The 26215-nt window shown below is 41.5% G+C and overlaps 1 protein-coding gene across 6 annotated transcripts in view; it reads right to left on the reverse strand.

Annotated features, from left to right (window-relative positions):
• Positions 1-26215, reverse strand: part of GLIS1 (GLIS family zinc finger 1) — a 178763-nt gene that overhangs the window by 67559 nt on the left and 84989 nt on the right. For all 6 annotated transcript variants that reach the window (XM_064428910.1, XM_064428908.1, XM_064428909.1 and 3 more), the window contains one exon: positions 21472-22573. In XM_064428910.1, the coding sequence (XP_064284980.1) occupies positions 21472-22573 (1102 nt within the window). The remainder of the gene's footprint in view (positions 1-21471; positions 22574-26215) is intronic.

Here is a 26215-nt window from a genome sequence, read left to right on the forward strand (position 1 = left end):
GTCAGTGTCAGCAGGACTCAGGGTGCTGACAGAAATACCAAACTGCCAGCCTCAGCTGTAGATGGCCTGAGAGACCTCAGTTTGTGCTGACATGTCTCTGATTCATGGCCATTCTACAGAAATAATCATTTATCTTATCAATAGGTTACCTTAATGAAAGCAACCTGGCTTTCCTGAAACACCTAGATGTGCAAGAGAGACAGACTTCTCTACACACAAAGAAAATTCCAGGCAAAATGACCAAGGATTTCTGGTTGCAAAGATATTAAGTTCCAATTCGTTTTTTAGTTGGCAGCTAAGTAGGGGGGAGACTGAAGAAAGTCATCTACTGATGCCTTATCTCTTCCTAGATATCAGAGATTCCTCTCAGCCTTAAGACAACCAAAGGAAAATGGGCTGTATTAGCTGTGCTGTCCACAGATCTGTTTTTAGGTTAACTAATGTATCTCCTCTACACAATACTAAAGAATCCCTTGGTGTAAAAACATCTGTGGGATGGGATGATACTGCATGAAATGTTTCTGTCTGCTGCCTCTGCCCATAGAAGAAATTAACTCCCTTTGTCCAGGGGACACTGCAGGGAAGGGGGCTGGGCAGGAACTGGGGGAGGAGGGATTTGCCTGTGCATATGGGTTAAAAGACATTTAATGAATCACAGAAAATAATAGCTTTACACAGCAAAAGCATTCCTGCTCCCTGCTTCTCTCCCTCTGCTTTTCCACATAAATTATGTGAACATATCATCAAAACATGATGATTTTTATTTTCATAAATGGGGCCATATGTCAGTTAAAATAGAAAATGTGTGCTGAACTGTGATGTGGGTTACATGATACACTTTAATTGGATGTCACTTTAATGTAAACAGCTTTACATAAAACTCAGCCTAAAAGAAAACTTTTTTAAATTGTCAAATATTAGTTGCTAAACCAATGTGATGCTGCATGTGTCTTTTGCATTGTTTAGTCAATCAAAGGATACCAGGCACAAAGGCTGCATTCTGATCCCACTTGTACCAAACCAGCCACAGAGACCTTGCTATGGTACTCAGAATAGGGAGTCAGGGCCAAAAGACTTTTTAGACACAAACATTTTTTGCCTAAATTTTCCATATAAGAGAATTTTTTTTTATTGCAAATGTCATTTGTTCATCTTCACATTTAACAACTGCAGTTCACTTGTGATCAAGCCTGTAGGCCAACATCCCTTTTTGCAGTGGGAACAATCTTACTCTGAAAAAAACCCCTAAAAACCCAAACCAAGTACTATATACACACTTACAGAGGCAAAACAGCCAACTTTCCCTCATCCAACACACAACTGCAGCTACCCACATGGAAGCAACCTCCATAAACAACATGCTACCATAATAACGAACAGCTGAAAATGACAGGATTAAACAAAATTTTAAAACGCGGCTTTGGTAACGCCGATAAAATATCAACCACTTACAGTAGGAAACATTAACAAATCAGTATTTGCTAGCAGAGCCCACAGGGTTACCACAGTCATGTTCTGTGTATAAACACAGGGAAAAGCAGTCGTGTCTCACCTGCTGCTCTGTGGTGGATGCTGGCAGAGGCTCACTCCTTGATGCCACTGGCTGTGGTATCACAGCAAAGCTCAAATGGGACCTTTTGAAAGACACCATCAAGTTCAGCTTCAAGGCACAACTGATTCTTACCACCTTGCAGCAACAAACACACTTGAGCATCGACATGCAGCTGCATAGCACTTGTGACCTCCTAGACGTACTAATACATGTCAAACAGAACTGCTGGCATCAACACACTGTCACCATAAACCACTGCTGGGTTTATCAAATACCTTTGGTTTCTTGTAGCAATCCATCAGGCTTGCAGGCACACACTGCTGTGCAGACACTCTAATCTTCCATGTTATCCCTAACACTTAAGGCAGAATCCCACAGCATGGTTAGAAGCATTCCCTACAAGCCACCCCAACAGAATCCATGGGCTGCTTTGTAGGAAAAACACCAGCTACTGTTGCTTTGCCTGCAGGTTTTCCAGAGAGCCACTGCACCTCAGAGCACTGCAGGAGCCCACACGGTGCCTCACCAGACCCGGATTCTCCTAAACCAAAAGAAGATGCACAGCTCTCTCTGAGAACCATCTAACACATTCTGGAATTATTTCCAGACCACCAACAAAGCTGCTGGAGAAAAAGGGGAGCAGTGTTGTATTACAAAGCTTCTGCTCACAGTTCCTGTTACTGGTTATTGGACGTCATTATGGCTCTTGTAATGATGGCAGCATAAATCAGCAGGCAAAGGCTGAATAGAATGTTCTATCCTTGTCTCCCTGATGAAAATTCCTGTCCAAAGAAGGGATAAAATAATATATTTGTTTTAAAGAATCACTTTTTCCCCCCGAGTTTATTTTGGTTTAATTTAGCTGAATGCATAAAAGAGGGATAAAAAAAATTCATAAAGCCAAGAAAACCACAAAATCCCCTTAAAAAATGAGATTTATGTTCAAGTTTGAAACGGCATAAACAGACACTACAAAAATCATCTCTGTTCCAATCAGAGTCATAAAAATTGTCTTAAAAATTATAAGGCTGTAAAAATTGAAGATGACTGGTTCTGCAGCTCAGTTGGCTTGTGCTAACTTAGTGTTTGGGATTCAAATATAAGTGGCACTGTGGGTTGTTCATGTGCTACCTGTCCCTTAGGCTTGCTCAGACAGATCACAATGATTTTAAGAGGGAAGCAAGTCCATGTGGCTGCTCCCCCAAAAGTGTGCAGCACTCCAGCTGACCCCAAATTGCAATGCCAGGGGACAGAAGGGATCACACAGCCACCTCCAAAGCAATGTGCCTCTTGCACTGGCTGGTGCTCAAGGGAAACTTCTCCTCATCACAAGGAAAGCTTAGGGGAGGGATACTGCTCTAAAGCATCATTTTGCTCATGAATGTCTGCTGAGATGGAAATCATCTTTAATCACATACTGGGGAATGCAAGAATGTTTGAGAATCTTATTTTTCTGGCTACACTGAACTGGGCATCCATTATCTCAGCCCATAAACTACCAAAAAAAAAAAAAGCAAAATTTTCATCATCAAGCTGCTGTAGCTACAACAGCACAAGTAAAAAACCCAAGCCATAATGGCTTTTATCCCCTGTGTCAGGAAGACTTTTGACCTGAGCAGGGCAGTAACAGCCCTGCACCCCCAGAGAACACCAACTGTTCCCTGCAGGTGTGTCCAGGTATTCCAGGTATGTCCATGCAGCACTGCCCAGCTGCCCGGGCAGCTGCTCCATCTCCCATCCATAATTCAGATGGGTGACTTTAACAAAATCTCATTTACACCAGCAGAATATAAATCCCATGCATGGGGGTGGGCACTGCCCCAAGCAGTCTCACCAGGGATGGTTCTTGGACACAATATTTATCCCAGACACCCAGAGCCTGCAGCAGCCATCCCTACAGGGGTCTGTCCCAGCAGTGGTGCCAAGGCTCGTAATGGGAGAGGCATTTTGTCTTTGTCCCTCTGGCACAGCCCTGGCAGGCCAGAGCCCTGCTATTTTATGTACCTTTTCATCTAGGCAGCAGGATCCAGCATTCCAGTGTCAGGGAATCCCTCTCACAATGAGGGTTATGCTCCAGTTGTGCAGGACTTCACAAGGACGATTAATTCAGACACTGCAAAAATCATCCCTTTTCAATTATTTTGGAAGTATGAGAGAAAACAACACCTACTGGAGCTATGGAGACTCAACCCTGTCTCCAACACCACCTGCAGTGTACAGAGGAGAAGGAGTACATGAAGATGTGGCTGCAGGTGAATGATTGAACTCTGACTTGGTTATGTGTTTTGCATGTTGTATTTGGCATGTGAAGCATGACCCTAACTCAGGGAATAAACATCCCCTTCCTTTCTCAAGCACCAGGCTGGGGAAGGAGGTAGAGGCAGTTTGCACACACGCACACACACACAAACACATATATATAGATGCATACACATATCTATCTATATATATCTATATATATGTGCGCATGCTTATATATAGACACACATGCATGCACATACATATTTATGCTTTAAAATATGCCCAGAATAAAATACAGTTGTCTGAAAAAAACTACTAAATTTTCTCTCCCTTATAGCAGCTGCCAATCCAGCATCAGGCATTCCATCTTTACTATAGAATTCAGTAAACATATCAATCCAAATCCAAAAGCCATAGCCAAGGTATCAATAACAGTGACATATTATGAAACTTTCATTCCCTTTCCCCCTCCCCTCCTACCCCAGTAATAACTGTCAGGCGATCCTGGCAATTTCACAAGCATAGCAATGATTCAGCTGGCAGATTTCAGTGGATTATTGTGGCCAATTTGGAAAAACACTCTAATAAGCATTACTTTCCAGAAACCAATATAAATCTGGAAGAGGGGATTATTAAACCCAGGGAAACTATAACAAAAGACATTAATTGCATTTTTGGAAGGAGCTTTTGAATTAAATTATTACCTGCTAGTTTATAAGGAAAATATATAGATAAACCCCACTACTGTGACTAGAATTTATTTATACTGGCCACATATACTATAGGAAATTTACATACCAACACTCTGCTCATTTATGGCATTATAAGCATATGTATATTTTCAGACAATTAGGATTATGTTGTTTACTCTCACATCCACACATATGCACACAAGTGATGGTAAGTAAAGCAAAAGATCAAAGGTAGGAAGGATCACAATGAATTCCAAGCCATGTGTTTCTGTATTATTATACATTTTAAGATTTCTAGACAGTCTTACAACAGAATACAGCAGTTTCTTAAAACTACAGGACTTGGATAGATTTCTCTAACTTGCTTCTAATTTGCTGCTTACATCTGTTTTTTTAAAAATCACCATCCTGCTCCAAAGTCTGTTGAAGTACATGAGGAGCTTTCTCTTGACACCAGTAAATGCTGGATCAAGCCCCTAATACAGAAAGATTAATCACTGCCTCTAATGTCTGTGTCTTTGGGAATTGTGTGAGAATAACGATGGAACAACCACAAGCCATTTTGGAAGTTCCAACACTAAATGACTAAAGGATTCATCCCACTGTTAAATAACAGTTTTGAAAACAAAATAATGTATTCTTACAATAATATGATGTAACCTCTGATTTCTTATTTTCCCTTTGCGAGACCGTTAGCTTGTATACGTGTTCCTCACATTTCGTCTGTGTTCTCCTTGTATTTGTCTTTCCAAACATGTAATGAGTAATTCTGGAAGTACAGGAGAAACTCTCTCCTTTGTCACTGAACTTAATTCCTCAAAGGCAGCAAAAAGGTAGCGTGATGAGCAAATATTTGAATAACAAGGGATCTATATAGCCAGAAGAGACTGAAAATGGCCACAAAGACTGCATTTGTTTTGATAACTCAACAAAACAAGAGCTAGGATCTGACACACCATTATTATTAATTAATAGACCCAGAACAAACACAGGAAGCCAAGCTCCAAAACAAATACTGCGTAGGACACTGCTGTTCAAACCCAAAATACCAGCCAAGGAGGCAACAAGATCAGAAATATCCAAACAAAACACACGCAGGGCCTGTGGCTGAGCCACAGCACTCCCACACAGCTACCTTCCACCTTCCTGAGGGCAAACAGAGCCCGTGTCCTGATCCCAAACATGATCACCTCCTCTCCTTGCCAAACACCAGCTCTGTCCACCCCATCTCTGCACTTCCAAGTCTTTAGGCTTCAATAAATGTAAGTGTTCTTCACAGTTCCTTTCCTGTTCTCCACCAGCTCCCTTCAGAGAGTGACCATTATAAACTCTGGGTGAAAAAGAGTATTAGAACTCTCTGCTGACCTCAGTAGTGGCCAATGCCTCCCCACAAGGTCACTGGGGTCAGACAGCCCCCATGGATGCTCATTTTCCCATAGTATGTGCCTCCTTGCCAGCTCAACGTGATATCACTGATGGGATACAACTAAAACACGGGCCCCAGCACTATCAGCTGCCACTTTTATTAATTCCTGAATTAACCAATACACTGCGCCAATATATAATAAACTATCCTTTTCCCACTAATTCTAATTTTTCATTTCCTGGCTGCCCCAAGACCAGAAATTAGAACAATTTCCATGTGGTAAACTTGGAATTCTGCATCCACTATGAAACAGACAGGGCTGGATTTACAAAGGAAGAAAGGATAAAGGAGTTGCTCCCTTTCTTTTCCTTTTAGCACTGCACATTGATACATTCAGGTAAGAATGCCCTCTCCTCTTGTCACTTCTCAACTCCTAAATGACCACCAGCCATGTGGTGTCTGCTGAATTTGAGGAACACTTGGCTTTCAGTGGGACATGACTGGCTGTAACAAAAGGCTCCAATGTCTTACACTGTTTTGCCTTAAACATTGCTCCAACGTGCAATTACCATAGAATTCACTGAGAAAACAAAGTTCCTGGGTGATTCATGCTGCATATTTTCCCTAAACCTGAGCTAAAACTTTCAAAGCCTACCAAACTGAATCACCAGCCTGAATCACCCTGTTTCCAAATGCGTGGGGATCAGCTCAGAGGTGCTGCACACGGGAGCTGTGGAAAGCTCAGCCCAGGAGGGGGAAGTCACCCCCTCTGCAGCAGAACCACTCAGGATCTTGGGAAGGGGGATTGATTATTGATTTCGCATCATTCCAGCCCTGGCTGTGCTCCTGCTACTTTGTGGTCAATGGGAATTCTGCCCCTGCTTTCAGCACAGCTGAAATTTGCCTTCAGCAATTGGCAGAGGCCTGAAGTTTGCAGCTGGGAAGGCTCCACGCAGGTGCACGAAGGATGGAGAGATTCTGCTCTGCTTGGAGACCCTGGGGGGAAGCAAAGGTGTCTCTCCCTCACCAGGTGCTCCAGAGTGGACAGGACAAAGCCAAGTGCAGGTGAAAGAACAGCTACAATTCCAGCTGGGAGTGCAATGGCCACTCTGGCTGCACACCCAACAGCAGAGCTGACCTCTCATCAGCTGATGTTTCTACATTTTTAGCAGAAGAATCAGCCCTTTGCTCCCAGCCCTTCCCATCAATCTCTTTTTCCCTCACATAAGCACAATTACTTGATGGCCAAAATGATGCATCTATAATTTCTACAGTAACATTATGAAACACTTCTCAAAATTTATCAAAACCAGACTCAGGTCATGAATAAAGCCACTGTACACTGATAAATGTTGTAAAGGACTAGGAATGGGGATTTAAAAGCTCAGTGTTCTTCATCCTTCATAATCTAAGTGAAAATTTGCTGCAATAAGCCCTAGAAATTTGACAGTCTGATATTGTTGTTTACTCGTACCTTCTTTTAAGCTACATTTGCCAGTATTCCATATTTACCATTTCCTTAAGTATACACCAGTGTCTTTGACTGCATGGAGGGACAGAGTTGAAACAATGAAACATTTTCAGTGCAGCACTGCAAGCAAAACCACTCAATTTAACATACAGGTTTGACAGTCTAAGGTGGCTATTTTGCCCAGGTTTTTTTTTGGGTTTTTTTTCTGTTGCTTGAAATGGGTTCCTGGGCAAAGCACCACAGATTTAGAATGACACACTGCCATGTTTTTAAGGAAAATATGGTTTTGTTTAGGCTACAATTAGAAGCTTTCACAATTTGTCTCTGGCAAACCATGACCGAAAACTCCAGAGTCAATTTATTTAGTGTGAACTGAAGTAACATCTATCTTAGTAAAGAAAACTTTACAACAAAAGAGCCTTCATCATAGTAAGACCTAAGAGCTTTCCTTCTAAAAATGCAGGGCTGCCATGCAATTCTTAACTGACACCAATTCAGGAGGCTACGAGCCATGTATTGTTTGGAATCCATGGGGGTAAATCAAATTATCATGAATGACACTAATGATCCCACACTTGCCTGAACATAATGCACCTTATACAGTCTTGCATTTAGGGATTATTTTTTATATATACAATTAGTACAAATGGCTTACTCTCCCTCTTTTGTTGACTTTACAAAGAAATGCACTGATCAGGTACAGAGTCTGCCTTTCCCGGGTTAATGATGGGAACCAAACCAGCCGTGCCTACCGTGTGAGAAGTCCCCAGGTAATACCTGGGAAAGCCCTGAGTGCAATAAATGGAGGAGCAGATCATAAAATGCATAAAATGACTACCCTCTACTGGATGGAGCCAGAGCAGCTGAGCTGTGTCAGTGCATCCTCAAAGCCATGATTTAATACAGCTCCCTTCCCAGGGTCTGGGCTGGGTTTGGGTTTGCACAGCAGTGCATCTAAATGCAGTTGTCAAAAGGAATTCTTAGGCTAGCAGGGTATGCTGTCCTTGGGCAAAGCCAGCATTTCTGCTAAGCACACGTCAATTATAAGCACAACGTCCAAAAAAAGTGAAGGTTTTATAATGAGAGAAGAGAACCATCACAGACTTTCAGAAATCCAAATGGTTTCTTTGCCTTGCACTTTTATTTCCCAGCAAAATCAGGCCAGATCCCAGCTGGTAAAAACTGGCAAATTTCCATTAGCCTGTGGGTCATTAACTCTGAAAAAAGGGCAGTTTCAAAACCAGTTTTGTGTATAGTGTTAGTTTCTGTCAGCGTTGCTATAAACAATCAAAATTGAAAGTATCTGGTATGACTACGATACCCATTTATTTCTCTTGCCATTCAGAGATGTGTTCCAACCCTAATTTTCATAAAACAATTGACATGTATCAGAAGCTGTATCTGACAATCTGAAATATTCAACCCAAACTTCTAAGTTTGCACCCTACTGTCTACCTATAAAAATCTATGTGATGGTACTTACCATCACAAAAATTCTCCATGGCAGTGCTTTAAGCCACTAAAGGGAACAACTCATTCAAAATGGCTGGCACAAACAAAGAGCAAAAAATTGACAAACGTAGGCCCAGATAGAGACTTAGCAGAGATGTCTGCAAAGGATCTGGCTTCTTTCCCTCTCCCCAGGTTTTGTTCACCATCATCTGCCTGTGCTCCTGTACCTGTGCAGCTCCCACACGCCCAGGGCTCCCTTCCACAGCTGAACACAGAGCTGTCCCCAGGGCTCTGGACACCCACCACTGCACACCAAACAAGCTGGATCCAACACCTGAGTTTCACTGCCTGGTTTTGAGTGAGCTGGAGCAGGAAGCTGCAGGTGAAGCTGCTGCTGTGCTCAACAGTCTCTGTCTGCCCTGTTTCACAGCAGAAATAAAGCATCCATGTGTCATGGCACAGTGGATTCTGGCACAAAGCTCTATGAGGTGTGTTAGCTTCCAGTGGAATCAATAGTGAAACTTCCCTTCATGGTGAGGAGAAACTTTTTGTTCTATAAAGGTCAAGCCTGGTAAAGGCAAAGCAAAACAAAAGGTATCTTTCTTGGCAAATAGACTCTCTAGCCAGTCATCCCCCACTTCACCCTGCCACTGTGAAATGCAAGGACCTGTTTGTGAAAAGGTGTGATGGTCTGGCCTGGCAGGACAGTGGGGTCCCCAACTGTGGGGATGCTGAGCACCCGGTGCTCTGCATGGGAACCATCCTCAGCTACCTCATAGCAACACCAGCAGGACAAAAATACACAAACAAAACATTCAGAGCACAGACATCTGAAGGCTTAATCTGTATCCCTGTGCCTGCTAATGCACTTCCTTCTCTTACACCCTAGTAATGCAATAATCTGTGTTCAGAGAGTGGCAAAAATGTGATGTAATTTTGCTTTCAAAATTATTCCCTACAATTTATTTTCCAATTTCGTAAGACAGCTTATGTTACTCATATAGTTGGGCATCTTCTATTTCCACTACGAAATTATTCCACTCTAAAAGAGACCTCCTCTTTGGGAAACCTTTAGTGAAAAATTAAATTCTCCTTTTCCTGATTTTGCCCAATCATCCCTACTTGTTTTCTATTCTTTTCTAAACAATCCCTCCCTTTTCTTTTCTCCCTACCCCAGCCTCAGTTTAATTCCTTTCATCTTTCCTTAAAAGACTGTCTCTCTGTCCCCTTAATCATTTTTTAATTTCCCATCCTTTAGGCAAGTGCCAAAGATGTTAAAATGAAAAATGGATGCTTGCCATAAAGGAACAGAACTCCTGTAACTCCAAAACAGTTGAAATCATGAGAACTTGCAGGCCATTACCCCATTATGCGAATGGTATTTTTACAGCACTAGAAATGAAGTAATGCAGCTACAAGTATTCATGTTTTAAACGTGCTGTCATTCTAGTGGCCTGGCTACAAGTTTCCTGAGAGGTACTGAGGAAGGCTGGGGGTATCACAGTCCCCTGAGGAGAAGACCCAAGCTTCACAGAGGCTCCTTCCATTCTGATCCATTTAACTTTGCTCAGCGTTAAAAAGCCCTTCCTTTACACACTCCTAAATTTGCTGCTTTTCAATATCCATCTGTGAGGAGGGATGATGCAGAATCCCTCACCCAGCCTTTTCCATCGTGTTCACTGTTACCTCCAATACCTCTCCCTCCAAATTCAGCAAAGTCTCTTCACACCTGAAAGTATTCCTTTCAAAATCAGAACAGAAATCGTCAGTGGTCAACTGTGGTAACTTTGTCACTTCAGCTCAGAAGCAAGGTGTATGCAGAAGGAGGTTTGCCAATCTGAAATGTAAAACATATTATTTATCACTGACCTGGCTAAAATAATTAAGCTGGTGTGCTCTGTGCATCTGATGCATGTCTGGTTCCTGGGTGTTGTCAGCTTTTCACTCCTTGGCCTTGAAGACAAAGCATGACCTAAAAATGTTCAGCTGGACCAAAGTACTGTAAACAGGGAACTCTGAGATCACCACGACCACGCAATTAAAAATGTCATTACATTTGAGGATATGCAGGAAGATAAAACACTACAAGTAATTGTGACACTTAAAAATATTTTCACACAATCTGCTTTTTCTCATGATCTCCCATGTCTTTTCTGAGGGGACAGTTTATTACATGGAGGCAAGTGGGCAACACATCAAGCAACAGACATGGTTTTGTTGAGAGCACCCCACACCGAGTCAGGTCTACTGCTGTTTTGTGAGTGCAAGCAAGTACCACAAGGTATCTATCTCTTACCAGATCCCTTCTCCCTGCAGGACCTGAATGTGTTTTCAGGCTTCATGACTTGCACCATTCCAGGAACATCCCCCTGGGCCTTGTTTTACATAGATACAGTTTGCTCGAGGTCTGCAGGGAATCAGGTTGAGACTGTGTCTCTTTGTAAGGAAAGCAGGGCAATTCCTACAGCTGGCCCATTCCTGAGCACAGGCAGACAAACGTAGTCATACCCAATCTGATATCAAGGGGAAAAAGGGCAGGACTTGTTTCACATGACTGAAAGGTCCTGACTTACAAGCCACAATGTTGACAACACACCTTTCCTGAAGGCACAGACAGAGAGGTGCTCTGTGCCTCTGGGTGTACTGAAGCATTATTGTAAGGTGGTGCCTGGGCTCAGTGACCCGGATGGCCCCACCAGCTCTGCCTCGTGCTTTCCTTTTTGTAATACTCCATCTTCCTCACCCTCTTGCTGAAGCAGGGTGCAATCATATCAACATGGATACAGCAGATTAGTTTTACAAGGTTCCCACCAGTCTGACATCCATCAGCTTTCTAATCTCGTGGTAACACAATCCCCTTTACAAGCAGGCGCTGGCGCTCTCAGGCCGAGGGCTGCAGGTTAAACTGATACCCAGGTCCTGCATTCCACCAGCTGCTGATTGACTGACCCTGTTCCTGACATTCCCAGGGCCTGGCAGCCCTCCATGCAAGGGTTAAAGGGAAGTTGTAAGCAACGGTTCTAAAACACTTGGAAGAATCTCCTTGAATCAAAACCATTTCATAAAAGGCTCTGTGCCAGGCAATAAAATATTTTTTGATGGACTCTTATTTTATCATTACCCATGTAAGAAAAATGTATTGCAAGAATCCCAACACAATTCAGGGAAGTAATCATTTGCAGATTTAGTAGGCATTCTCAATTGGCAAAAATGAAAGATTTATTGTAGGCATGATGAAACAAAGAGCAGTTGTGCAAACTTTACTGAGCTGGATTATGAGAACATGCTTTTTCCATTTCCCACTTTTAAATGCCTTGGATGCAGTTTCAAAAGACAGATCAAGATCAATTATTTAACACTGCAGCTCCACTGTACCTGAGCAGAGGATCTCTTCACACATATGTTATCTGCACACAACAATAAAAGAAGAAGATGGAGGGAAGACACTGATATAGACAGCTACAGCAGACTTTGAAATAAAACTCCTATTGTTCCTTGACTCCACAATCAGCCAGGGATGTAAATAGAAAAGTCAGACACTGACAAATGTCTGTGATTAAATACACAGCTATTTGAAATGCAGCCATTTCTGGCTTGCTCAAATACAGAAAATACAGGTGTCCTTAAGACAGAACACAGGGCACTGAATTCTCTGCAATGGTGACATTTTCTTTGAAAGCCATAGTACAGCTGATTAAAATCACTGTCTTGCACACCTCTACTCATGAGAATAATGTTCTGAAGTAGCAGGGACTTTCTGGTCAGCAAAGGTGCACAGTCTTACACCAATTTTACAAAATATGTTAAAGACAAGATACTTTGGGAAGGAGAAGATCTTTTCCTTGCCTTTTCTGCCAGGCATTTAATGTGCTCTTTACAATGACAACAGTTTAAACAGGGAGAGAAAGCAGCAGAGTAATTTGTCTTAATTCAGCTGTATCCAGAACATGGGCACAAGGGTTTTCATCACAGAGGAAATGCTGTTGGCAGGCAAAGCTTGAAAGAGCTTTGAGATTCTCAGCAGAAGGAATGATTAGAGATGCAAAATAGTATTATGGGCACATTAAGTTATTGGCCTCAGTACCTCACTGTGATTATTCACCCTCACTGTGCTCCAAATAAATTTATTTCATTGTACTTGTTAGGAAAAGGAGATCCAAGGCAACAATATCCCAAAGTGTTCATGGCACTTCAGTAACTCAGTTCCTGGTTGGAGAAGAAGAGGACCTCAACTTCAGAGGTGCAGAGCAGGGCACCTCCAAAACAAACCTACCCAAAACCACGTCTGCCTTTGGAAATAGCTCAGAGTGAGCTGTCAGATGCCAGCAGGTCACATTTTTATATATTTAGCTTAACCAGCACATTGGTTTTTTACCAGGCCCACTAGACTAGTTGCTAAATGAGCCAGTGTAGGTTTCAGAATGTGACCCTGCCTGTGCAATGATGGCTTTTCTTTTCTCATCTGAAATTAAAGTCCAACTGCTGCTGGTTTGCCCCTAAGTAACAAACAAATGCATCACATTGAGAACTGAGATAAAACTGCATAAACAACTGTATAAAGTTTTTAATGTGCTCTAAATTCCTCTTTCTCCCCTGAGACTACTATACAGCCTCTCTGTTGCCTACAAATGCAGATTAACATTTTTATTAAATGACATAGGTTTCACTAATATGGAGTATTAAAACATATTGGCCTAATAAGAAATATTATTAACTATATTGTTGGCACAGGTTTTAAACAATATTTAATTTTATGGCTTTTTAATTTGACCAAGCCTTCTGCCAGGTGATACTGACTATTATTCCTTCTTGAGGTTAATCACTGTTCAGAGAGGCTAAATCACTGAAAGCTCTGAACAATTCCTGTCACTTTTAATAATCCCCACAGAACACATACAAAGGAATAAAATAAAGCCAAGCACTTAACCTCAAGAACACAAGCACAAATACTTTGTTTAACATTTTAGAATTTAACAAGTTCTGCATCAAGCAGCAAAGTTGTCCACCAAATTACAGGATAAATAATATTTGGATGCAAGTTGTTTTTTATAAATTAAATTTCAGGGGGTAAAAAGAATATTCCTCTCTATTGCTCACAGCTATTATTCAAATCACTGAATGCACCCTGCTTTCCCAGATCTTCCAGAGACAGCTCACCCTCCCAAAATGATGCTGGATCCTGCACAATTATGGTTTTAGGACACAACTGCTGGACACATCTTTGAGGTACTCTTGAGCTACATCTTGAGATGTATTAAGGTGTTCCTACAGGAAACAGGTATTTCACAATTACATTTCCTGCTCTGTAAAACTTATTAGAGTAGAGACTGCATCTGACTAGTTGAGGGTGTATCACTTATCTTTACTACTGAGCAGATTTAAACAGTGAAAGCCATGGATGATTCACACCAAGGCAGGGGAGACAGTGAGAAAGAAACCTTGTCACACTTTTGACGCATGGGAAATGATGAGCTACAGAAATCCTGAAGAGTTATTGCAAATGCAGTGCTTAGAGACTGGAAAGCCTTTCTCCCTTTTTGCTCTTCAGATGTGATTATTTGATAAAATCCATTGATCTGCATGGCAAAGAAAGTGATCTTGTGGTGCAGCTGGAATGAATTGGGAGTTAGGAGGCTGTTTGCAAGATATCTTCAAAAGGTGATGCCTCATGAGAGGTTTACAGATCTGTGCTGAGACTGGGGTTTGAATAAATCTACATGCAGAACCAGGCCACAGCAGAGCTGGAAATAATTGTGAGTGTCTTAATATAAGAAAGAATCACTACTTGCTGAGTCCTGTGGGACAAGAGGATAAAGATAAAAACATGGTATCAAGATGTCATTTTCATACACAAACTGGGCAAAGGGAAGGGAAAGGAGCCTAGAAGAAATCTCCCAAAAAAGACCTGGGAGACATGCCTAGAAGTTTGTCTGGCAGCCAGACATGGCAGGTCACAACTAATAAATTTCACTTTTCGAAGCTGGGCATAGTTCAGCCCCTATTATCTGACAAAGAACATGAATGACTCTGCTTGGCGTGGAGGAGCTCTGGTACAACTGCCCATCCTGTGTGCCACAGGGGTGCCAGCAGCACAGTCCCTGGGGAGAACCACTTTTAATACTAAACTGTTCTCTACTTGAAGATGTTCTCTTTGAATCAGAGCACTGTCAGGTATTTGTCAAAGACTCAGTGTTTAGTATTCTGACAAATATTTGTGGCTTTGCAGGCAAATGGATGATTTTCCTTGTATTCAAATCAGGTCACAGTTGGAACTGTGGTGAAAAATATGTGTTTCAGTAGCCAAATCAGAACACTGAAGAATTAAGAGAAGATAAATCAGTCCAGGATGAGCTGAAGTATAATGGTTTGGGGGACTCTGCTAACTAAATAAAAACACTGAATAAATCAAATGGGAAAAGCTTTTAAACAACAACAAAAAGAATTGTCTTTGTTTAAACCTTATTCATTCTGAAACAGAAGGTAAAAAAAAATGATGGGTTGAAATACTGAAACATTTCCAAAATAGCACTTTGTCTATAAAATGTCAATAGTAACAAAATCCTCTAGTCCTGTTCCCCCATCACTTCCAAAATTCACTAATGGTTTTCTCTCATTTTCTATTGTGATCCTACTGCTGGTTTGAAAAAACTGGTGGAATACCTAATAAAGTTTCTATCATGGAGGATGGAAATGAATATCCATGCTTTTGTCACAAGGTTATCTGTTCCCTAAACCACTATCTGCCTATCACCTTACCTTCAGCAGATACCAAGCATTGTTAGTGGAAATTATCCAACACTGTGAGAACCATAATAGTGCCAATTAATTACTATATCCTATGGCAGGGAGTTTCATGGGGGAAGTGCCCACTATGTTGTGGTGATAGTACTGTTAATACCCCACTTTGTTTCTTATTTAACACACTGAACAGCAATACACACAGTCACCAGATCTGCACAATGTATCAGGAAATCTTCAGGATTAGTATGTTTTAAACAGGTCCCAAATTACTTCATAATTTATCAGGTCAAATGAAATTAAACCTTGTGGAATTAAACATTCTTGTAGGATAAAAAAGTATGTATATGAAAGCCTCCTCCACAGAAGTTTCATGCTATACCTCTAATTACCATACTGCATTTCTCAGATCTCTTCAGTGTCCTGTATAACATTTTTAAAGCAGACAAGTGAACTTGAAAGCCATTCTGGATTCTGGCAGCAACACTTGGAATTTACTTTGTTTTAATTTATTTAGATTTACGCAAAAAGAACCCTGTCAGTATGTCAACGAGACCTAACCCATATCAGACTGCTGGAAAGCAGAAGAAAAGGCAGCCAGTCCAGCTGTCTCAGAGCACAATTCCACCAGGTCCAGCATCCTGTACCATTTTTCTATCAGCCTGATAAAGCACATGCACATCATAGAAGCCCAACAATGCCAGGACTAAACTGGGAGGCTGATAATCTTTCAGGAAAACCCTGGCAGCTCCCCTCTCTGCAGCCCAGCTCAAAGCAAGGTCTCAAGCCCCCAGGGGCAGTGTGGGGCCATGGCACTGGACTCATTTTCAGCTCTGTCCTGCTGCACTGGAACACGGGGCAATCCCATTCACGATGGAATCTGGGCCCAGCAATTTCTGCTGCTTTTGCTCTGCAAGATCTCTTAGTGTGGAGCTTTCCTGTGGGCAGACACGAGTTCAAATTCACCAGCTGGCTGGGCATGAGCTGAGAGAGAGCCAAGCCTAAAGCCAGTTTTTGGCCTGCCCTCCAGTGCTGGGGCATGCTTAAACCCATTTGTACTGGCCTGGAATCTGCAGTGGGCTTTGTAAACAAACAAACATTGTGTTTCCACAAAACCACTGAATTGCTGTCTACTTCTCTAATCAGAGTGTTTTGAATGCTGACGTTCCTTGACAGTATCGGGAAATGCCATCAGAGACCTAATAAAAAGCGATCTCTGGTGAGGCAGCTTTGATAGAATGGATGTTTCCTACTACTGACTTCAAAGGAAAGAAAGTGAGCCCAGTATTATTGTTGTTCTTTTAAAGCACTTCTTTGGCATCAGTGCATGACACCCTCCACTCCAAAAGCTGAAAACACTTTCCAGACTTCCACAACATTCCCTCGAGTCAGGCATGGAAACTCATTGTTTAGGTGAAGTAACTCACAAGTGGATAAGCTGCTGCATGCAGACCACTTTCCCCACAGATGCAGGGCTGTCCCTGAGACTCCTGTAGCTGTAGCCCTGTAGAGATCTCATTTCCCACCCTGCACTGCTGGACACACTCCCCACGGACTGCAGACGGCATCAGACTCGCCATCTACTGAGAACAGAGATGCCACACTGGTTTCCTCAGAAACAGAAGCAATAATACTAATCTGCTCCACAGGCATTCTCCTGTATTCCCAATAAGCAGGTCGCTGCCCATGAAGTGTTCCAGATGCAGCCAAGCCTTCTGAAGAAAGCTCTCACACACTCACATCATGTCGAACCACCTGCGTCAGAGACGTGCAGCGAAAAATTAACAGGAAGTTCAGCCAGAGCACAATCTTTCGTGCAATCTGTACAAAAATCTGTTTCACCAGTAAATTGCAAATTGTTAGTTTGTGTGAAATGGTGATTGGAACACAAGATCTGCCCTGGAATGCTGGAATTGCCTGAAGACACCCTTAGGCAAGTTACTTATCTTCTCTGTCTCAATTTCCCCATGTTTAATGCAGTACCTGTGGTGTCTCAGCCTTAGGGATTCAAAAGAACTGACTACAAACAGCACAGGTGCTGAATTTCACTGTGTACAATACAGCACCCAGTCATTCCATTCAGATTCCTCCCAAACTGAGTATCTTGAATACATACGTGAAAAAAAGATTCTGCTTCAAAGTTTTAACTCTCTAGGCAAACACAGATAAGCAGGTCTAGAACACACAAAAGAGGCATTTGTTTCTTTGAAATACAAAAATCTAAAGGCATTAACCATAAATATTATCCCTGTCCAGCTCCTTTCATGGATGTCACATACATTATGATAGGCAATTTCTATAAACACTAATTACATCTGTAGAAATTACATAAAGATAAATCATTTACCTTGATCCTGCCTGGGGAGGCCCCTGAGCACACATGAAGGCAGTGATGGGAACATTGTTTCTACTCATTATGAAGCCACAAGAGTACAAGAGGGTAAACTAATAAGCCAAGTACAGATTTGTCCAAATCAAACAATTCTAGACAACTAAATGAGCAGCTCTGTATTTACATTTGCAAGCAGAGGCTTAAACCAAGGATGCAATATCTGGAGATCAGCATGCTTCTACTCACCAAACTATTCGAAGAACTGAAAGGCAGCAAAAGATGCAGTTATGAGAAACTTTTTCTCTTCCTTTTTTTTTAAAAAAACCCCATTTAATCTTGCTAATTTTTGCTGTCTCAGACAATCAAAATTCCAATTGTCTGGGACATCAAATCTAAAAAAGCATGAAATTAATCTTCAGAAGTTAAAGTCTTAAAGGCATTGCATCATTATTTTTGTTGGATATATTTTTGATTATAATGCAGATGAACCCCAAATTTAATAAAACTAAAATAACATGAGTTAAGTATGAAACATAACAGGATATTGCAAAGAGATTAGGTAGTTTCCTTTAGACTACTTGCAGAGCCCAAGGAAAAACCAAACTGAAGGACACAATGACGAGAAGGCACCACATAATTAGAATATTTAACAAAATATGAAAACAGAACACTCATAGTACCAGCTTTGGCAATGGAACACAGTGAGCAGAATATGGACCCAAAACACCAGCAGTGCTCCACACCAGATCCTGTTTTGCCTGTCGCCTGTCTGTAGTAAAGAAAGAGCAGGCTCACAAAATTCAAACCAGCTGCAACGATGAGAGTGTTACAGTTGGACTGAAGGAAGCTTACCTCATGAAAGTATTGTGGAAACTGCTGTTGGAAAGATAATAAAAGGATTAACTGCAGTTTTAGTGAACCATTTACTTTTCAATCAAAATGTCTCATGTATTTCCTGTTCTCAAGTAGCTTGAATTCCAAAATTCCTTTGTCTATTACAGTACATAGTAGCAAAGCCTGTCATAAGAAATTAATAATTTTACATGGAAAAGTACTTTTATGTATGAGGGCAGGGTGCTGTTCACTGTTAGCTTCTCCTGAACAGTTCAATACCTACTCAAGCAGTAATCTTACAGGCAAGAGAAAAATCGAGGGCTTAAAAAGAAAGTACAATGGGTAATTGTGAACAGCTAAAGAAAATCTCCACTACAAATACAAGAGATGCAAAGTTACTTTACCAGAGCTACAGCAAAAACAAAACAAAATCTCAAACCTCTATAGACAGAGAATAAATTGCCTCCTTAATTTGCAGGAATAACAGCACAATTATTACCACATCAAAAGAAAAGCCATCATTTAAAATGACATGACATCACTGCACAACACAACACGGCACAGCAACCCCTGTTTCACGTGGAATGGAATTCACTGGGCAAATAATCCCCACTTGATATTAATAACTTCAAGGAGCTGTGCTGAAGCTTTGGATCCTGCCCCTGCTAGTTCAAGCTCTTTAGTTTCAAGGTATAAAAACTAAACTTGCAAAGCAGAGATGGTTTCTGTGTATTCTCTTGGATCCACTTCCCTCCCTGCAGAATTCCAGACTGCAACATTTAACACATGATACCTCTGCTGACAGTGGATGGCTCTGACTGTGGGAAGAGAAGAGTTAACTCCAAGTTGAGCAATGTGGAGCTCCCAGTCCTGATTGGGCTGCTCCATGCATGGGAACAACTACAATATCTGCTCCAGTAAAAGAGATCTTTATATGCTTGCATGCCAAGGCTATAGAAATATGACATAAAGGCTGTCTGCAATATCAGATGCAGAGGTTTTTCCAACCTGTTCACCAAACCTTGATGTTTGTTGTTGTCAAAAGCTGGAACTTTACTGCAGATGAAATTAATTGAAAGTAGGACATTTTTAGCATTTGCTAAGATATCACAGCATTTCTTTGGTTTACCAAGTTTTCTGTAGGAATGGGAATGTAACATTAGAAATCTACCATACAATACCTGTTAAATATGCATTTTTCAGGAAAAGAGACAAGTTCCCTTATCAACAGAGTCTACTGATCTTTCAGCACCACAGGAAACTCATCAGGGCTTCATGTTTTAAGTATGTTTTCAATCTACTTACCTACACTTTTGTTTGGAAAGAAGCAAACTTGCATTATTCTCTGATAATTTATAATTAAAAGAGATCTATTCAGGGGAAGTTAAATTCATTTTTACATTTAGAAAATGTCATTGAGATACTTCTGGAATAGAACCACTCCGTTCTTGCTTTCAAAGCAAAAAGAAACACATAAGCCTTAGAGTGTTTCCATTTTATCTTGAACAATTTGATGGTATTCTCTAAGTATGTGCACTGTTTCCAGTATTATCTTAGGGAATACCCACTAAACTATGCAGACTTTAAGATAATATTTTTCACTTATCCAATGGAAGTAAAAAGATAATCAGAACAATCACTTACAGGGAAAATTTTTCTCTGCAACACATTTTGAATACTCTTGTTTTCTTCCTTCTCCCTTCTATAACCATCGCAGGACTGAAAGCTTTTTCTACAAACATTCTTTCCTATTCCTCCATAGAAAGCTACAGCTTACCATGGAAAAGTTTGTTATGATCTAACATCCTTACAAGCATTTTCCATTGCATTGCTCTGATCAGAACAATAAAACAGACATACAGCTGAAAATTCTGCCTATCAGGAACCCCAACCTGCTGCCACAACCATTCCCTTTGTCTGCACTTTTTTGTGCGTGTGCATGCGTGCACACGCGTGTGGCTGTTACCAATGAGACTTTCCAAATTTCATAGCCCAATTTGGAAGCTTATGTCAAACTTGTTTTGCTTCATCTGTTTCAGTCAGGGTCTTATATCATTGTTGTTTCAAACATGTGGAAAGCTTAATGGAAGTCATTAACTTTTATTTTAGTTTGGCCATATTGTCATCATGGTGGGCAGATGCAGAGATGGTGTTATTCCCAAGATCCTCTTTTTGGAACACTGCTGTTGTTTACATCTTCTTGATCAGAAGAGAACAATGGTTTTTACTTATTTTTAAAGCTCTGTTTCGCAAATTAAAAAAGCCCCTAACAACCTTTGAAAATGTAATTAAATATATTCTTTTTAGTCTTTTAACTGTTTAAAATCCTTTAACAAGTTTCTTTCTTTTGTCTAAACTACATTTGAAGCTTTTGCACTCACAACTCTATGGGTTTTTGTTCAGCTGAAGGAATGAAAAGAATTTCATTAGATGTGTTTTATGTTTCTTGATTAAAAATGTCACCCGAGGCTCAGTGACTTTGTTTTACGTTAAATGATGGCTGCATGCTTTGATCATCACTTTATAAGTGGTTTAATGAATATTAAAAAAACAAAGCACTGTATTAAAAGTTAAGCTCTCATATAAGGAAACCGAATCCCTACTCCAAGAACTACAGTATTTCTTACTCAATCATTTCCTTCTAGATTAAGGTTTTCTCCAATTCCCCTTTAGCCTGCTACAGACTAAGTTACAGGAAAGCACAACAATTATATTGGAATAAGATCGAAGAGAGAGCAAGAAAGAGAGAAGGGCAGTTATGTTTCTATTCAAACAAATATAATCCAGACTTACCATGCACTTGTTTGGTTTTTCTCCAGAGTGAACCCTCATATGAATCAGCAGTTTGTAACGAGCATTGAAGGGTTTATAGCGGCGGACACAGCCTGCCCAGAAGCAAGTGAAGTCCTCTCCTTTCCTCTGGTCAATGTGAGTCTTTTCTATGTGTCTGACCAGTTCGTCTTGTTGGTCGTAAGTGGCACTGCAGTCAATCCACTGACAGACCTGCTTGCCACTGCTGAGGTCCTGCTCATCGCCGTCACTGGGCTGCAGGGACTTGGGAGACATGGAGGTGTTGAGGTGAGGCAACGTCCCTGGGGTCTGGCCGAGCTGCTGGTGGAGGTGGTAAGGGGGAGGCAGCCCCTGGTGATGGCGGAAAAGATCAGCAGTGGAGGAATAATCGTCAGCCGGTTCTTGTTTTAAGAAACTCACCTTCTGGGTGCCGTGCGAGGAGTTCTGGTGAGGAAGGCTTGTGCCATTCATCATAAGGCTGAGGCTGCCATTCTCCTCGACTTGCTGCATTTGTATCTGCTCACAGTCACCTCTGTCACATTCAGTGGAAAGAGGTACAAGACATGCTGGAGGGGAGGGAATACTGCAAGGGTTTCCAGGCTGAGAGCAAGACTGGGGCTGCAAGGATTTTTGAGCGCTGTGATGACTGATCTCCACAGGATGAGAGGAAATGCCAGCTGAGTTAGCTCGCAGTCCATTCACACAGGTGACCAGTGACGTCTGCGACGTGCGGATGATCGCTGTAATATCGATTCCTTCGGCTGAAGACGGCACAACAGAGATGCATCTCTTCTTCAGGTTGCTTGTTTGTAGCCTGGCCGAGTGCTGAGGGGTGCCAAGTGACAAAGGACCCAGGGAGGAGCTGTGTTCATTATTAAACAAGTAGGTTGAAATTGAATTTGTAAAGCTATTATTCATTAGGTCTAGTTCAGGATGCAGACTACTGGAGGCTCTCAGCTCCATCCCCTCTGTAATCCTCCTATGTGTGGAAGCCTCAGACAGAACCTTATAATCACTGGGGCATTCTTGTTTAATGTGCTGAGCCGGGTGACTTCCATTCAGGCATGGAGCAGCAGAATCTACTGAGTCTTGAAACCTGGGTGACCTGCAATACAGTTTTCATTAAGCATCGCTAACCACCACAGGGTTTATGATTTTTGTACAAGACACAACACCTGTTAAGCCCTGTGGAATGGATGCACTTGCTCCCTGCTGATGTTGCCTGTCTAATGCAGCAATTACACCAAAAAAATCTGCAATGCTTCCTCTCCAACCTGTGTAAAGACAGCATGGTTCTACACAGGATTAATTTGACACACTGGGTTACATACGGAACAGAGAATCTTCACTGCTACAGGCAGCTCATCAATCACGACTGAGGCTTTCAGTGCAAAATAGATTGGGCAAAACAATAGCTCAGAATGAAGTTTGAGAACTTTGGGCATTTTGAATTATTCAAATATTGTCATTTTCCTCAGAGCACACTGGGAAAATGCCTTGGCATTCTTGTTGACAAAAAAAAGGCTAGCTGAGCTTTGCTTACATGTCAGAGACATGCTTTCCTTTGCAAAATTAAAAAAGGAGTCAGATCACTGAAGAAAAAAAGGAATACAGCAAAAAAACTGCTTGCTTTCAACCAGAACTCCAGAGTCAATGAGAGATCAGCTGAGTATTTACTTCTACAAAATAAAAAGTTCACAGCCAGTAAATTTAAAATGGCAGCCTATATAGACCCATCTCCATATTTCATAATAAAGAGTGCATGGGACTGTAAATCACAATTCTGTTTTGCAGAAGTGATTTTTCCTCATTTTTCATGTGTGTTGAATCCTTTCATTGAAGAAGCAGAACCTTGAGGAACTCCACAAAAGACTTTTCAGAAAAGCACTGCATTAAGAAACATTTCCTCCTAACATTTTCTTCCAAGCAGTTAGCAACTGGTTTATGGCTTAAAATAAAACATTTTATCTCAGCTATAAACATTTACTGTGGATGATCCAACTGTGTGCTTTTTCTTAGGAGCAGAGGGTGTTCCTTACATATCCCTAAAGCATGGGAGGGTTTAACCTATGGCTTCATTGTGCCAGACCGAGGAGAGGAAACAGTACATCTGTGTGCAGGAAAGCTGTACCTGAGCTAATAAACCCTCCAGAGAAGTGCCCCATGGTTCTTAAGCTGACATGTTCCACTTAAATGAATTTTATGCTTTTATGATGCTAGCACCACAAAAGTTGAAGAAAACCCAGCCATTTGGCAGCTTGTGACACCACTAAGGCAGGTTTGACACATTTTAAAGCATGAAACACATGCACTTAAAAGTATTTTGGACATTCATACACTAAACTATGAACCTGCTGAATAAACTGCATTTATTTTACACTTTAGATTATTTTATCACTATTATTTCCATTAATCCATCACTAATATTAAGATGGGAAGCTGGGATAACTTCTAAAACTTTCTTGATAATAGCTCTCAAAAGAACGAAAAGGGATGGAAAAAATAACAACAATCAAAGGCTTAAAAATACTTCCTTCCCATGAAATTAAGGTTGTCAAAAACTGGCACCTGTCTGAGGCACACAATTGGGAACGCTGCATTCACTACTGACAGGTTTCTAAGTTCCAATAGGGCTTAATGTAAAAAGACCCTTTAAGATCATGAGATATGTTAAATTCCCCACCATTCACTGATACAGAACATTCAGAGCATTCGTTTTCCACCAGAAAGTTTAAAACAGTGCATTAAAAAATTTTAGAGGTTTCCATAAACCATTGTTTGTAATTTCTCCCGTTAGGTTTGCACAGTTGGTCTCCGGATAAACGTAAAGCACCTGTTTCTGCAGATGGCAAATTTATGTTCTAAAAAACCAAACCAAACAGCATTCATACATTATTTTTTAACATTTACAGAACCATATGTCTGTAAAATATGTGGCATAAGTATATTTTTATTGCACATGTTTGGGAAACCCTACTCTGTTTGCTCAGTGACAAGAATGGTGTTTTAAACTCATTCTGAGAAAGGCTTTACAGCATGCCATGCCAGGCACAGCATTTCCTATTACTTGGTTTCTGCTGTACAAAAACTCTTCTAAATAATTCAGTTTGTATCACAGTTTAGTGGTCCCAAAGCCTCAGGCTAAAGTAAACTCAGCACATTTCCTACATCATATAAAGGTAACCCAAGCCTTACATTTCAGCCTGTGATAATTGGTGTTGTATTATTAAGCCTTATGTAAAGCTCTCATCTTGCCAGAAATCCATGAGAGAAGTTTGGTTTTTGATTAAGCTAGAGCCAGTGCAGAGTACCTGAAAGATGGATACAAACGTCCCTGTCCTGAGAAATACTAGATTTCCAAAATCCTCAGGAACAGTGACCTTTCCAGCAGAGCATCTTACTCAGAATCAAGACTGTATTAATGTGATGTTGCAGTGCAGATTTCGTGACATATAAAAGAGAGTTCTGAACCACAAGGCAAGCTGGAATGCCTTACTTCAAAAGCAAATGAGATGAGGGCACTAAAGACATGCTTCCCATTGCCACAGATGTGTCTTATCCATTCTCTGCCTACAAAACCATGAGCACAGGCTGCTTGTGCAGATCAGAACGAAGTCCTCTCCAGGATCTGCACTTTTCTCTGTAGCACTGTATATTTACATACATTATACATCCTGTGTTAACTCTGCTGGGAGAAATCTGACATTTCTTCAATTTCCTGATGTTTGAGTATTGGGGTACCTGATGTCAAGGTGCATTAATAAAAGTTCCTGTATTCCTGGCAGAACTTTGCCCATCACTATTCTAGGGAAAGCCCTGCTCACTTCTCCCTGTCCTGGGGGTGTTGAAGGGAAAAGGGGCACAGAAACAAAACCAATGCAAGAGTGACACAAGGTGTCTAGCTGAGAGTTTGCAGGGAGACTCCCCTTATACCCATTGACTCTTTGCCCCTGGCATTTTGCTCCTACAGCCACGGAGCAGATTCCAGGCCTGGTACTCAAAGGCTGTGCTGGCTGTAAGGATTTCACAATCTCTGGAAAGCAGCCAAATATAAATATAAATGCATATGAAATAAACAGGTAAGATGAGAGGGACAAAGGAGAGCAGGGCAGTGCAAGAAGCCCTGGACGCACAGATCAGCATGAGCAAATCTGAGGGGGCTTCCAGATAAGCAATCCTGGAAAGACAGTGGGGTCTGCAGAAGAATACCCCCCACAAACCGCCCTTCAGAGGGAGCATCCGCGCACCAGGGATGGGCAGTGTAAGGGAACAGAACTGCCTCTTAAGCTCATGAAAGCTGAGTGTAAGGCCTTTGAAGAGTAACAGCAGCCTCTCAGAGGATACTGAGGCAGTGTTTCCTAAGAGACTCCCTTACGTGGTAATTGGAGCCAGAGCACGAGGCCAGTAGCACCATGCCAGAAGCGCTGCAGTTCCCAACTGCCCTCAGAGGAAAAGATGACTGTATCTGAAATCTCCGGATTATTTACAAAACATACATGCCTTCAATTGCCACTGGAAATGTGCACCCGGTGATAACTGACAGTTTCAAGAAGCTGGAGGGGATTGCTCTGCTGCACATCCAGGGACCCCGTGCAACACTATCTGAGTGCTCTGATGTCTTCCCTGGGTTTTACACGCCCAGCACGGAGCGCAGTGTGGGCGGGTTTGCCCTAGCTGATAATGGATTATTTGACAAAAGGCCAACATTAGCTGTGTGCTGCCTCCAGTTGTGGTGAGGAAGGTATTG

Source organism: Passer domesticus, chromosome 7, assembly GCF_036417665.1.
Source record: "Passer domesticus isolate bPasDom1 chromosome 7, bPasDom1.hap1, whole genome shotgun sequence".
Classification (NCBI taxonomy): Eukaryota; Metazoa; Chordata; class Aves; order Passeriformes; family Passeridae; genus Passer; species Passer domesticus.